Source organism: Populus nigra, chromosome 15 (genome assembly GCF_951802175.1).
Source record: "Populus nigra chromosome 15, ddPopNigr1.1, whole genome shotgun sequence".
Taxonomy (NCBI): Eukaryota; Viridiplantae; Streptophyta; class Magnoliopsida; order Malpighiales; family Salicaceae; genus Populus; species Populus nigra.
In genome coordinates, this window is record NC_084866.1 from 13,502,984 (window position 1) to 13,517,448 (window position 14,465).

The 14,465-nt window shown below is 31.8% G+C and overlaps 1 protein-coding gene across 1 annotated transcript; it reads right to left on the minus strand.

Annotated features, from left to right (window-relative positions):
- Positions 1 to 172: 172 nt before the first annotated feature.
- On the minus strand, positions 173 to 4,889 carry LOC133674799 (methyl-CpG-binding domain-containing protein 11-like). Its single transcript, XM_062096050.1, has 3 exons — positions 4,769 to 4,889; positions 4,551 to 4,659; positions 173 to 1,238 (listed from the first exon to the last, which is right to left on the minus strand). Exons 2-3 carry the CDS (start codon positions 4,632 to 4,634, stop codon positions 459 to 461), a joined length of 864 nt encoding a protein of 287 aa, XP_061952034.1. The 5' UTR covers positions 4,635 to 4,659; positions 4,769 to 4,889; the 3' UTR covers positions 173 to 458.
- Positions 4,890 to 14,465: the final 9,576 nt, after the last annotated feature.

Genomic DNA, 14,465 nt, shown 5'->3' on the forward strand with positions numbered 1-14,465 from the left:
TGAACCTTACCAGCACCACCCCTCATATATAGTCATATTATTACTCTAAATTGATCTACTATAATTTTTTCCACGGCCTGAGTCTTGAGCAGGCAAAGGTCGATTTAGAAGGGAAAAAACAGTAAACTCCAAACCACATCATGAAACAAGCTATGAAGAATACTACCACGTAGAATCTCGAACGGCAACTTATTACATAACTGCATGATAATATTACACAACCAGTATTTGATGCCATGACGATACAATGACTACTACTGCAGGCTACTAGTTTAGCAAAGAGCTGCTACATTATACGCCTAACCTGTGCCTGTATTAAAGCATGTCTGAATCAACAATCAGATAGCTATTCATTACAACATTACAGCTACAGTGATTTAAAGAACTTCACAGACTAAAAGGTCAGAAAGATGTGATAGAGACGAAACAGGGAATTAAATTACTCTAAATGTAGTAACTCAAGGTTTAACCTCGCCAGCGTTGCTGCCATTCTCAATTGCCTTTGCATCTACCTTTTCTTTGATCCCATCGACACCTGTATGATCAGGTTTCTCACTAGTGCAATTCTCTGCTTCTTTACCCTTTATCTCTCCTTCAGACTCAGGAGCAGTTCTGTTGAGTTTCTCTTTGTCATCTACAGCTTCATCCTTTTTCTCATCATCAATGGCTGCACCTGTTTTCTCTTGTTCGCCTGATCCCTGCTTTGTAGTTGCCTCACCCTGTTGTTGCCCATCCTTTTCTTGCACCTTTTCCTCATCTATTTTAGCAGAAGTTTTAACTTCTTCTCCAGCTCCAGCTCCAGCTTCTTCAACAGGAGCTGCCTCTGTTTGAGTCTCTGCACATGGTCCTTTATTTTCATTTTGATTTTCTTTCATGATGTCCTTTCCCTCTTCTACCTCCATGTCATTCATCTCAGTTTTTTCAGCTTCCTCTTTAGCCTCCTCAGTTCCTTCAAAAGTAGTTTCTGTTTCTTTGCTCTCCTTCAAAGCTGCTGATTTCCTGCTTCTTTTCTTTGGAGGCTCACTTTCTTTCACAGGAGTCACCTTTGCCTTCTCGATAATCCTTGCTGATCTCCTTGGAGTCTCACCAGTGCCCCAGTCAAACTCAGATACTGCCGGACCACCAGCGTGTGCTCTGAGGTACTGTTCCAACTGTCTTTTGCTTGCAATTTCTTCCCCTGTTGGAGCAGTGAAAATGATCTCACCTTTCTTAGGGGTCCCGCCTTTCTTGGGTACAAACTAAACAACAACATGGACTGGCAGGTTAGTTGACTACTCACCAGCACAGACAACCAACAATGCACTAGAAATACATGCTACGTTAAGATAATGACAAGTTCAATGTTAAGCATGTGCCAAAACATTCAAGTAACAGCAGCTATAATAAAAGTGCAACATTATGAAAGTCAAGATGATAGATGCATTTCCCACTATGAATATGGTCTAGATAAGTCAAATGGCATTGCATGATTTCTGCAACTTGAATAAATTCAGATTCAATGCAATTGCTGTGCTCTTTCTGTTGTCATACGGAGAACCACACACATAGTCCCAATGTTTTACTGTAATGCTATACATTGATTCAAGGAAATAATCCTCATTAATAACCTTATGCTAAAGGAAACTTAACATTCAGGTGAGTTCTTTAAATAATATTGTCCACAGTATATTTCAAGTCAATGTAATCTTAACCTCTAGTGAAAGGATTTCTTGGTCATTACCGTGAACAAGAGGAGGGGATTGCTCGGTGGTGGTATTATGAGGACTTCAAAGGGCAGTTATGAGGTCAAAGTACAATTAAGTTACCCATTGCACAACCCCAGGAATGCATCTCCACTTTATTTCTATGCTGCCAATCAAAGTTAGGAGAAAAAAGCAGTAATATTTTACAAGCAAACCACCTAAAAAAATTCAGCTACCATGGTTTCCCCGTGAATTCAGCAATGTATATTGGTTGCTGACATTACTTGCATACCATATGTTACAAGGGAGGAAAAGAATGGAGGATGGGCATCCAGATGCCAAAGCATTTGTCCCTTTGTTTCTCAGCCAAGAAATGAAAGGCTAATAATTAGATAAAGAAAACCTATCATGATGGACCTTTCCCTCCTCATTTGCACCCATCTCCAAAGATCAATCATATGGTGGATCAGCATAAGCATTTAAGTTCTCCACTTTTCTTGCCATTTATTTAAACCAAATAATCAAATATGTTCTCTTCTTTAGTTTCCATCCCAGTTCTTCTGCCTGCAAAATTGCTCTCCCACTAAACAGTCTTATTAATTTCAAATAGTGACAGTGAATAAAATTCAATAGATTTACGCACCAAAGGGAGTACCACCCTTTCAAAAGTACAGAATATATCATGAACTAAAAATCTAGGTTCATGGACTTTATATTATATCTGCACACAAAATATATAATCTATTATTTAAGATCCTCCTGCTAATAAAAGGTTTTCCAGGATGCCAAAAAATGCATAATCCTGACCAAAAAATCCTTTACAGTATTGAGAATAGACTCTTCCCCTCAAATGCTCTTTTATTACTCCACAAAAACACACCCTCAAGCATTTAACTGCTTGTAAATTGATCCTGCCACGACTCAATAAACCTCAAAGCCACACACCAACCATCATTAACTTCTAGTCCCTGCACAATGTAAAAGCAAATCATTAATAGCTTCAGCTGCTTTTCTGAGAAAAAACATTGGTTCACCAGAATTTTTCCTCTCTTCCGAGTATCATTCATGGTTAAAATTCTTCTTCAAATTGCTTCCCACAGAAAATAACATTTTGGATGGAGCTCTAGTCTTCCATATAGCCTTCAAAGGCTGTCAAGTCTTCCATGAAATTCAAAACACTTAATTTCCAAGGTGTATCCTTCCAACAATATAAGCAAACCTTATTCCATCTCTAAAAGGTTATACCAACACAGGGCCCAAAATAACAAGGTCGTCAACTTCCTTATAATTATTTGATTTACTACAAGATCAAGCCTTATTATATCCTTCCAACCATATTAACAAACCATAAAAGTACACCTACACAGCTTCCAGAATAATAATGTGGTCAACTTCCCTGTAATTATTTGATTTGATACTAGCTCTTTTTCCTTAGCTTTTATTATAGCCATGACTTTCTAGTTCCTGCAACATGAAAGAGCAGAAACTCATTTGAACATTCCATCCAAAAGCATTATCCTTGCTTAGATTGACATGTGATCCGAGAGAGTATTGCAGGAAATACCAGCTAAACTCAATGACTGTGTGTCCAGCATAATACAAACAAGCTCTCTTTAAAGTTCAAGTGACTCCACCATAACAGCAAAAAACAATCCAATATGCCACTAACTGTAAGATTTAACCCAATGCCCTTCAAAGAGCCTGGAAGTACATTAATTCCTCGCTTAAAGCTCTTTTGTTTTGCTCCTTCCAATGAAGAAAAAATCTAAAGCATGCAACCTCATGTATCATTTTCATCTTTTTTCTCTGGGAAATGTAGAATATCGCACAGCAAAGCTCATGTTTTAACATGTTATTTCAGCAGTACAAAAGAATACAGCATTCCTCGATAAAAAAGGCAATTCACAGACTAGAGTTCCATCACTTGAACTTTTAGAATAGCAGATTGATAGTGCAACAAGCTAACTACATCTCAATGCAAAACCCATTTATCTATCCATAAATATTCCTCAAAATATTCCATAAAACGAGGTCACGGACAAGAGACACCAAAATCTTCAATTCCACCTACAGAATTGCATTTTATGGCCACACCAAAGAGTTCTAAGAGGGAGAATTTGGTAGCAATCCAACCCTAAAACATTTTATATTACATTTTAAGCTCCACTGAAGAAGTGGGTTTGGAAGACAAATTTATAGACAATCCTACAGAGCAATCTTTTTACAAGAAGAGGTTGCTCTCAAAACTCAAACCAGCCAATTTATGAACTTTATCCGTTCAAGTAATGGTCCTTATTATCATAGAATTGCAATCCTATAAATTATTATAGTAAGTAAATAATGTGAATCCATCCATATCTTTGAACCATAAATGCAGCATTCAAAACTGACACAAAAAGGGCTTTATTCATTTAGCACTAAAAACTTTATTAGCTGGTTTGTCTCTAACAGTCCTATCAATAAAATAGAGAAAACAATGGGAATCTTCCTAAATGCATCCAATATTATTATAGCAAAAGAACAAAGATAACATGTCCATAAAATAATTAAAAAATACAATTAAAATTAAACAAACATGCCAACAATAAAAATTAATAAAACTACAAACCCACATAATTCCAACACAAAAAAACCCAAAAAATCCCACAATTTGTAATAAATTATAACCCATCACAAATCCCTAGTTACCAAATTCTACACTAAAACCCCAAAATTTAACAAAATCTAAAGGAACCCAGTTCGCAATTAAATCAAGATTGGCCAAATTAAAGACCAAAACACACAAATAACCCAAAAAGATTCAAACTTTAAACAAACAAAAAAAAAAACCAAAAAGAGAAAACAGAGAGGGAGAATTCAAAAAGGAACCTTCTTTTTCCAGCCAGAAGGAGCAGGAAGCTCTAAAGAGAAACCCTCTTCCTCAACTGTTACAGTCTCCTTATCTTTCTCCATGGAGCTCGAGATTTCACCTTCACAACTGCAAACACAAAAATATATTAATAAATGAAACGACAAGTATTTCTATAGATAACTAAACATAGAGAGTAAGCTAGAGAGAGAAACAGAACAAGAGAGATATGTCATACGTTATCCTGTTCTGTAGTTGGTGAACAAAAATACAGACAAAAAGCAAACAATATATAAAATTTTTAGCTGCTAAGAACACTTTCACGTTTTGATACTAGTTTATGAGAGATTTTGTTTTCTTTTTTATTTTTCTTTGTAAAGGGGTTGACGATGGGGTTTAGTTTTGGGCAAACTACAATCTAGTTTTTCAATTATTGAGTATGTTTCAATTCGGTCCTTTTTCTATCAATTGCTCTGGCATTACCCTTATACTATCAAAATTGTTTCCACTTTGTTCATCATAAGCTGTTATTTCGCCAATAATTTTGATGGGAGCAGATTGTGTTACTTGTAAAGATATTTATAGTTCATCTATTTTCTATATGAAATATAAATATTATGTGATTTTTTTTAATTCAAAATCAATAATTAATCAATATATAACCTTTACATGTTAAGTATTTTAAATGATGAGTTTAACAATGTATCGATATCTAAGTAACTTTTTAATTTAAAAACATATCATATATTTATTTTAATCTAAAAACTATAACTTTATGGGATAGATTTAATTTTTTAAAAAATAAAGACTATAATAATATTAGTTACGTATAGATATGTATTAAATAGCACAATAAAAAATATATTTAGCGATGTTACATCAATATTTTTAAGAAGATTTTATTTTAATATATGTGAGCTTGCTCTTATAATATCATTCTCTGAAAATATTTGTTAGAGTGTGAATAATTAATTTTAGCTGTATATTAAAAAAAAAACCTTAAACTTGACACATAATAGTATTAGTAACGTGAAATAAATGGGTAAAAATCATATGTAATTCGAGGTACGATGTTAATGGTTTACAGGTTAAGGGTGACAATTGAGCAATTATTATAATGAGGACGAGATTGAGACATACTCTATATTTCGAGGACATATCTGTAATTTTCTTGCTCTTTACCTTTTTCCATTTTTGGTTTGACTTCTTGTGTTGGGTATTTTTAAGGTGACGGTGCGAGGTGAGCTTGACACCTGTCCTGATCTGTTATAGAGAACAGGGTGAATCATGCGGGTTAGCGGGCTTATCCTGTCGGTGATGTTAGTGTTTTCTTTTATTTCTTTTTTGTTTTTAAATAATGGAAATTAACCCGATGGGCTTTTCAAAATGTGTCCTCTTATGATTGATTTCGAAGTTCAAGAAACCTAAAAAAAAAGATATTGAAACCCAATAAAATGGGAAAAGATTAATGAATTAAAAACCAATTTTTATGGATTTAATTTCCTTTCCTTTCCTTTTCTTTCCTTTGTCAGGAAAGAGATACGGAGTTTGTTTTTTTTTAAAGTTATATGACTTCAATTTATCACCATTTGTAAAAATGAATTTAATTTTTTTAATTGGTTAAATAAATAAAATTACCTTGTTTTGTTAAGTTATCCAATCACCCAGGACCTAATATTTGTTTTTTATTTTATAAATAAAATATTCTCAAACCAATTTATTCATAAATTGAAAACGAAAACGAAAACGAAGTTTTATCTTAAAAATACATTTTCTTAAACAAATAATTTAAAAGTATGGTAAGAATCACTAAAGCATATGAATTATAATTGTTCAACAACGATTAATATGGAAAAGATTTAGATCATTGGAGTCATTGAACCAATTACTTTTTATTATTAAAACAACAAGTTTTTTTTAATGTTAATATAATCATATTTGAATTGGGTTTGGTTGGATCAATTAAATTACTAAAAATCCAATTGAGTCAACTGGGATTAATCAAATCAATATCTTATTTGATATAATTAAAAACTTAATCTAAATCAGATTTAAATCTTAATTTTTATAGAATAACTTTACATGTGCAATTGAGTTAATAACTATAATATTAACTAACTTCATTTATGTATTGTTTTTTTTTAATATGGGTGTCCGGGTCAATTTACTCACACCTCAACTAATTCTATGGATTCTGAAGTTAACGACCATATAAATCTTTAATAACCCTAAAATTTATGAAACTCGATCTGATAATATTTAAAAAATAAACTTGAAATCTAATTAGTTAAACTATACTGTTATTATTTTATACATTTATTGTTATTTTCCAAGAAGTGGGGGGAAAGGGCCACAAGATCGTAGAAGAATCTTATGAAACCAAAAGGAGTTAATTTGGATGCGCAATCGAATGAGTTGGGAGATGCTTCTTCTGGATGAATAATGCAACTTGACACCAACTACTTGCATATAAACCATATAGTAAAATTCTGTCTGCACTGCTTTTGAGTAAAATCCAGTATGCTGACACTGGATTTTAAAATTTGGATTGCAAGTTTCAGACTTCTGATCTCAACGCATGAGTTTGGACCCACTTTCATGACATCTTGTCCAACATTTTCAATCAAAATACTGGGAGAATTACATTTAGACGTTGTTTTGAAGCTGGTTTTAAAAGAGTTTTGTAAAAATTTAATTTTTTTATTTAAAAAAATATAATTATATATAAAAAAAATTTTAAAATATAACCGCTACTATAATTCTAAACATCTCCTCCTTGACTATTACTAAAAACTTCATACCAAGATTTCAATGTATTCAACGTTACATTTACTTCTGGTTTTAGATTTTTTTTAAAGTGTTTTTAACATTAAAAAAATATTAAATTAATTTTTTTTAGTGCTTTTTAATTGTTGTGATGTGCTAGTGTTAAGAAATAAAAAAAAATTAGTAAAATTTTATTTTAATATATTTTTAAATAGAAATTTATTTTAAAAAATACTTTTACCACAATGAATTTTTTGAGATTTTTTCTAAATATTTTTTATTTATTTTTGTGATTGATTGTAGTTGAAGATATTTTAATTCTCATCATAATTTTAAAAGTTATTCAGTTATGAAAAACTCGACTAGAATAAAAACTTGGTTTTGAGATATAAATTTATAGTTTTTAAAATTTATTTTTTTATATTTTACCAGCAAAAGCTACAATAATACTAAACACAAACTTCATTTTAAATTATGAAAGCTAAGAAAAAAAATTATTGTTTAATTATTAAGTTATGATGATAATTATAGCTACAATAATCGGTAAAGGCAAGGGTGAACTTAACCTCAACTTAATGTTAAGGGGAGGTTTTTTTCTTTCATTTCACTGTACCAAAAACAATTATTTAGATACATATAATATACAAAAAGGACAGATACTTGTAGAATAATTAAGCATGGAACAAGTCAATGGAAGAAGCCTAAAACCAAAAGATTTAATTTGGTAGGTATACAATATTTGGACCAACTTATTTGTCAATTAAAACTAGTTGCTTTCTCGTAATAATTTTAAAAATACAACCTCACATTTGTATTTAGAGCAATAAATTTATCTAATCTAAAAATTAACATCATTATTATTAAAAATACTAAAAGAGAATATGATTTTACTGTATCCCTAGTACAACACACATTTATTATTTGTTTTCATTTGCTTTCATGAGATTATCCATATTTGAAAACTTGGGGCACGAGTTTACCAGATTAACCTAAACTGACTCGAGTCATATTTTTATGTTATTTTTTTAATTAAATTTTTTTTCAGCTTCATCTTTAAATATGAGTTGATTGAGAATTGAGTTTTATAATTTATTTTAATTTAATTTGTATTAGGTTATCTCAGTTTTATGCCCAAATCACAGGTTTGTTAAATTAACCCGATTCGACTCTAGTCATTTTTTTTCTTTTTTAGAAAAAAATATAATCTTGAATATTTATTTTTAATTAACCATTTAATTCCATGTATATATTTTTTTTAATAAAAAGAGTTTATCAAACCAGTATTAATCATAGTTATTAAAACTAGCTTCTAGGCGAAACCAAAACCCAATTAACCAGGGATTTGGTCTTAGCAATGTTTTAATTTTTTTTAATTTTTAATTTTTAATTTTTTGTTGTTATTTTTAATTTTCACTTGCTTCACCGGGTGACTCGGCATGTCAATATGCAACGTTTTATCCTCTTAATTTTTAACCTAAATCTTAGAACGAGTTGAGTTTAATAATAACTTTAATATTAATGGGTTGTGCGCCCATGCCAGCACTAACACAATAACTTCCATTAAAACTCTCATGAAGTTAATCACAATGCTTCAGCAATAGGAGTGCTCACTAGGATTCTGATAGTATTTTATGAGTTGTTAATTAGTCTTTAGAAGTCCTTGAGTTTTGAATACAATTATAATCTAATTCTTCATGTTTAATTAAGGATCTAAAACTTAGATCCTTGATTTTTGTTGATTCTTTGTCTTTCTGAAAGTTGATTAATTTTTAACACATATTTGAAAAGGAATTGGACCAATCAATACTATCTGTCTGATTCAAACAAGTAGAATATTAAATATGCGACCTTATAATAATTAATACGCTACATGTATCCGAAATGACATGCATTATCTTAACAAAAGGTTGAATCTTTAAGAAACAATCAAAAAATAAGAAATCCCATAAAAAAAAACTAGAATAAAATATGGGTGGTGGTGGGTTAAGAGAAGGGATTTTATGGCAGATTTGGATGTTCTTGAGATACATTATTGAAAATCAACTCCTTTGGATAACAATTCAGTTCTCTAATGTCATGTGGTTTAGGTTATAAAATAAAATTGCATGGCGTGACAGAGGTTTTTCGTTTTCGTAGTGGTGTAGATTTGAGGGTGATGGTGGCCTCATTTGAAGCCACTCGTCAATGGTGGATCACCAAGAATGGTTGCAGAATCAGGGCCTGTTCTGTGCGACTCTCATAGCTGTTACTATTCTCATGGCCATGAAAAATTACGACGAGGAATTTGCAGAAGGGGCAAAAAGCTGGCTGCCTAACCGTGGAAATTTCAATGAGGCTAGATTCTGATGAAGTTTGCGCAGGCCTGCACAATGTTGACAGTGCATTTAGTACACTCGTGCTTGTGCCTAGGCTCATAAATACGAGGGTTTACGCCCAAGTTTGAACACCATTAGATCTAAAAATTAAATGAAAAAAAAAAAAAACCGAGAGCGATGGTAAAAACACTGTTTTCTGTTTTCATAGACACATTGTACAATAATTTTTTTATCATATTAAAGCATCAGGTTAGTGGTTAAAGGTAGAATTTTCTTTGCAACATGAGCATTTTGATATTTTTAAATTAACCGAATGCAAGGCGTGTATTTTATATTTACATTGCATGGTAAATTGATATAAATACCTTTAAGAGCCATAAATTATTGGATGCCATTGAAAGGTAAATTTGTATTTTTTATTAAAAAATACAGAATAAAATAATCTATTTGCCTTTATAAACAAAAATATTTTGCCTGCCAATGAGTGGTCTTTTAGTCTTTTCCTTTCATAAGCACAATAAAAATACCTCATTATATACGTTGGGCCTGGGGGTAAAGTTAAGAGTAATTTTATCTTTTAATAAATTAAAAGTATTTTTTTAAAAAATTGCTGATGCGTGATGATTAGGCATCGACCGCTCTGCTATTTTTAAACAAAGTATATGACTGATTCCAGTAACTAAAATCATGATTCCAGGTCACTTTTAGATTTGTCTTTACATCGTCTCCATGTAGAGTGGCACGTGACCGAACAAATTTCTAATTTGGCTTTGACGATTATTATTATTATTATTATTTCTTTTATCTCTCTTAATGTTTGTGCCTACCTTGCAATTTTTCAAATTAGGCTCTCAAATATTTTAGGTTGTTTTGGTTGTTGTCTTTTTTTTCTTTGCCAAATTTTTTAGGTTGGTATTTTTATTTACTCAACTCTATCATTTAACATTTAGTTGGTTTGAATTTGAGTTTTTTGATTAAACCCGTGTTTGGAGGTTATAGTTTGAGAAATTAACCCAACTTTTTGAGGTTCACCCGAGGTTACTTTTTTTTTAATCATTCTTTTAAGCTATTTTTTCAATTTTATTCTTTAATATTTATTTGATTGAAGATCAAACTTTTTTTTATTTTCTTTTTACGTTCTTTGTTTTATCTTTTTTTTATTTGATTGGGTTATCTCATATTTTTTTTATTTGCTGTTCTTTGTTAAATCAATTTTTTCAAGATAAATTTTATCTTTGAATTAAATAGAATTGGTTGATTGAATATAGACGGATACTCACTTCATTGTGTTTTGTTTGATTTGCTTTTCTGGTGTGTTGCGTTAGCAACCCATGCAACTTCTTTCGATGTCGTCATGTATCATTTTGTACTGAGGTTTGAACTATCTCAATAAACTCTTTTGGTTGTGGGTGTTGTTCATGGTGGAATGACAATGAATCTCTAACGATCTTTTCTTTCTTCTTCTTACATGTATGATATCGATGAATCATTTTTTTCAATTAATTATTGCCATATGCTTTTTTACTGTATATATGCTATCATTGTCTTCGATTTAAATCAAATTATTAAATTAACTGATCTTATTGGATTCAGTTAAGTTAATAATTCAAGTATCAGATTATTTTTATTTTAAAAAAATATTTTTGTCTTCTAAACATTTTTTTTTACGTTAAAAAAACATTAAATAGACCCACAACATAACGCAGGTTACCAAGACTAATTGGTTTTGGATTCATCTTATATATAAGCTACTCAAAACTTTTTTCTAACCAATGTGAGATTCCTTACTCCTTTGTGGAACTTAACATGATTCATGTCCATGTCTGTAATAAATTTCTTGTTCATTTGGGTTAGGCCAGTTGGTGGAGGTCTGAGTTAATTTAGAATCTAGGAGCCTAGGTTATGTGGTGGACTCTTCCTGACACGTCAAAATTTTCTGTTCCTTCCTTTTCTCCAGTTGTTCCATGGAGCTACCATTAATGCAGTGGCATTTGGAACCTTAGAGGAAGTATTCTTATGCCTCAAGTTGCTCTATATATCTATAGATGTTAAGAGCTGGCTTTTAGCTATTTGATTATGATCTTGTGGCAGAAGACAGTGAAAGCACAGTAGCAGGAACACGAATTTGAATCTTTGAGTAATTAAAATTACATCAGGACTTGGAAAATTTTTGTCAAGTTTTTGGTTACGAGGGTTACTGGTTATGGCTGGTTAATGCTTTCATCACTATAGGCATTTGAAGGTGGGTAATATATTGGTAGTTTTCAATAAAATTGGTTTATCTAATTTAAAAAAAAAATGTTCTAATAGTTAAGTAGGTTTATTCTTTCTTCAATTTGTTTTTTCGAATTCTGAACTTGAAAATAATAGTTAGTAACCAAACTAATATTGAGAATACCTTTTAAGATTAGAAAATTACCCTCATCTTCATGTATTTTAGTTTTTTTTACAATTATTTTTTATGTTTTTAAAAATTACAGCTTATATTCTAAATTTTTTTACACTCATAACAATTTACATCTTAAACTATTCTTAATTTAATCTAATCTTACACCCATAACAAATATAAACAATAACTTTTCAAAACACAGAGAGTGAATGTAGAAATAACTAAATTATAAGATGGTAAAGTAATTTTTTCTGTTAAGATTGTTCGAAGAGAGGTTTAGAGGGTGTTTGAGATAATGATAGATGCTTTTGACATTATCAACACGTACCAAAACAATCTAAATACATAAAAAAATTAAAAATTTAACAAAACGATAATTGCACCGCTGCACTAAACGGTGACTAATAAGGTTATAACTTGAAAGATTATTTGAAATTAGTCCTTGGATAAGTAACCTTGAATTCTTGTAATACTTACGAAGAGAAAGGAACACATAGGAACCATTAACAAGTTTGATCTTTATTTACTTGGAAAAGAAAATTTGGTTCAATTCTAGGCTCAAAAGTGATATATTAGTGTACATATGTTAACTGGAATATACTTGAATACTAGGTGGGATGTTTTACCCACTGATAAGAAAGTAACATCCTACTCATTGCAATAAATCAGTGAAATCGAAAGCACAGATTCAACTTCAAATCCCAAGATGGGTAATTATGATTTGGGAGCGAGCAACCGACTGTTTCTTAATGTTTATGGAGACCAAAAGCAAAAAACAAAAAACAGATCAAGCATCCTATGAAACTCATTGAAATAAAAAACAGAGCTTGTGGTCTAGGAATTTCATATGGCCCAGAGAGATACTTGCTGGTCATGGCAATCACTCCTTTGAGAGTAACATTGCCAGTTTTCGTTGGCTTCTTGGATTTATAATTTTCAGGAAGTTGGCTAGGCCTTTATTTTAATACATGAAAATAAATGGTGTGGAAAACCGTAGACCAGAACACAAGAGTGCTATGAATTTGCATAGTGCAATACGATTTTTTTTTTAAATCCTTGAAGTATTTTGTATTCCAAATCATATAAAGTATTTTCTTATATGAACAAGTCCATGTAAGTTTAAGGTCAGACAAGATCTTAGTTTTTATCATAAACTTTATCTTCTTTCTCTTGTCCAACTTTAATATTTTTTTCTATAACTACTGTCGCGGGGTGCGCGACGTCGTCTGGCGATAGTGGAGGCTATTGTCGTGCCTCCTGATGAGGGGTGTTGTGTGTTGGAAAGAGTTTTTTAATTTTAATCATAAAATTATAATTAAAGTTCAGGAGTCGCCACCTAGTATTATGATTACTAGGAACCTATGGTATGCGAGAGTCTGAGTAAAGGACTGGTTGTGCAAGGGAAAAACGCATCACCCCCAGTGCACCCTACCTAAGGTAAGTTGCATTATTGTTTGATTGTTTTTTTCTAAGTTGAGTTTCTATTCATTAGTCTTTTCTAAGGCTCAAGGCATATCTCTCTTCATGAGAAAGTCTCTACCTTATTGGGTTAAATCATAATCGTTCTAAAGTCTGAATTTTAACATCACATTTGTTTACACCTTGTATCTTTAATACCTGGGGGTGTACTTTATTAAAATCTACATCTGGATCCTAAACAAAAGATTAGAAAAAGATTTTTGACATGTTGGCTAAATCCTAATGGATAATCATAAACTGGTTACGATATCTATTTTTGGATTTTTTAAACATGAAAAAAATGCAATTTTTGTTTTTTTATGAAAAATATGCTTAGAAAAATTTTAGGATTTGGCCATATGCAACAAAATATTTTTTTTTCTTTTTGAAAATGTTTTGAAATATTTTTTTTATTTTTTTGAAATATTTCGGAGAAAACCGGGTATTTAATACCAGATTTGTATTTTACAGTGTAAATATACAACTCGATATTATGCATAATTGGTAGAAAAATATGCGAGAAAAATCACAAATTTTTTTAAAATGATTTTTGAAAATTTTTTAGATTTTTTTAAATGGGGGCCAGGCCAGACCCAGCCACTTGGGCTAGGCCATAACTGGCCCAGCCCAAAGAAAACTTAATTATTCTACCGTTGCATGCAGAAATGAATTCTACATGTAGTGGCCTCAACAAAAAAGAAAGGGGCAACGTAGGGAAGAGAAAGTTGCCTGGCTTAGGGGTCTCGGACGTGCTGAGGATGTCTGGCCGGTGGCTCAGGAGGCTGTGGCTGGGTTGACGATGGCTGGAGTCGGCTGTGAGAGGGAGAAGAAAAGGTTGCAGAGGAGAGAGAAGGGCTGGAAGGAGAAGAGATAGAGTCGCGATGGCAGCTTGGTGGTCGGTTGGTGGTTGTGTTGGCTTCCTGCGGTGGAGCTAGTTGTTGGAGTAGGAATGGTGGAAGAAATGGTGGCAGTGTTGGCTGCTTGTGGCGAAGGAAGAAAGAAAAAGA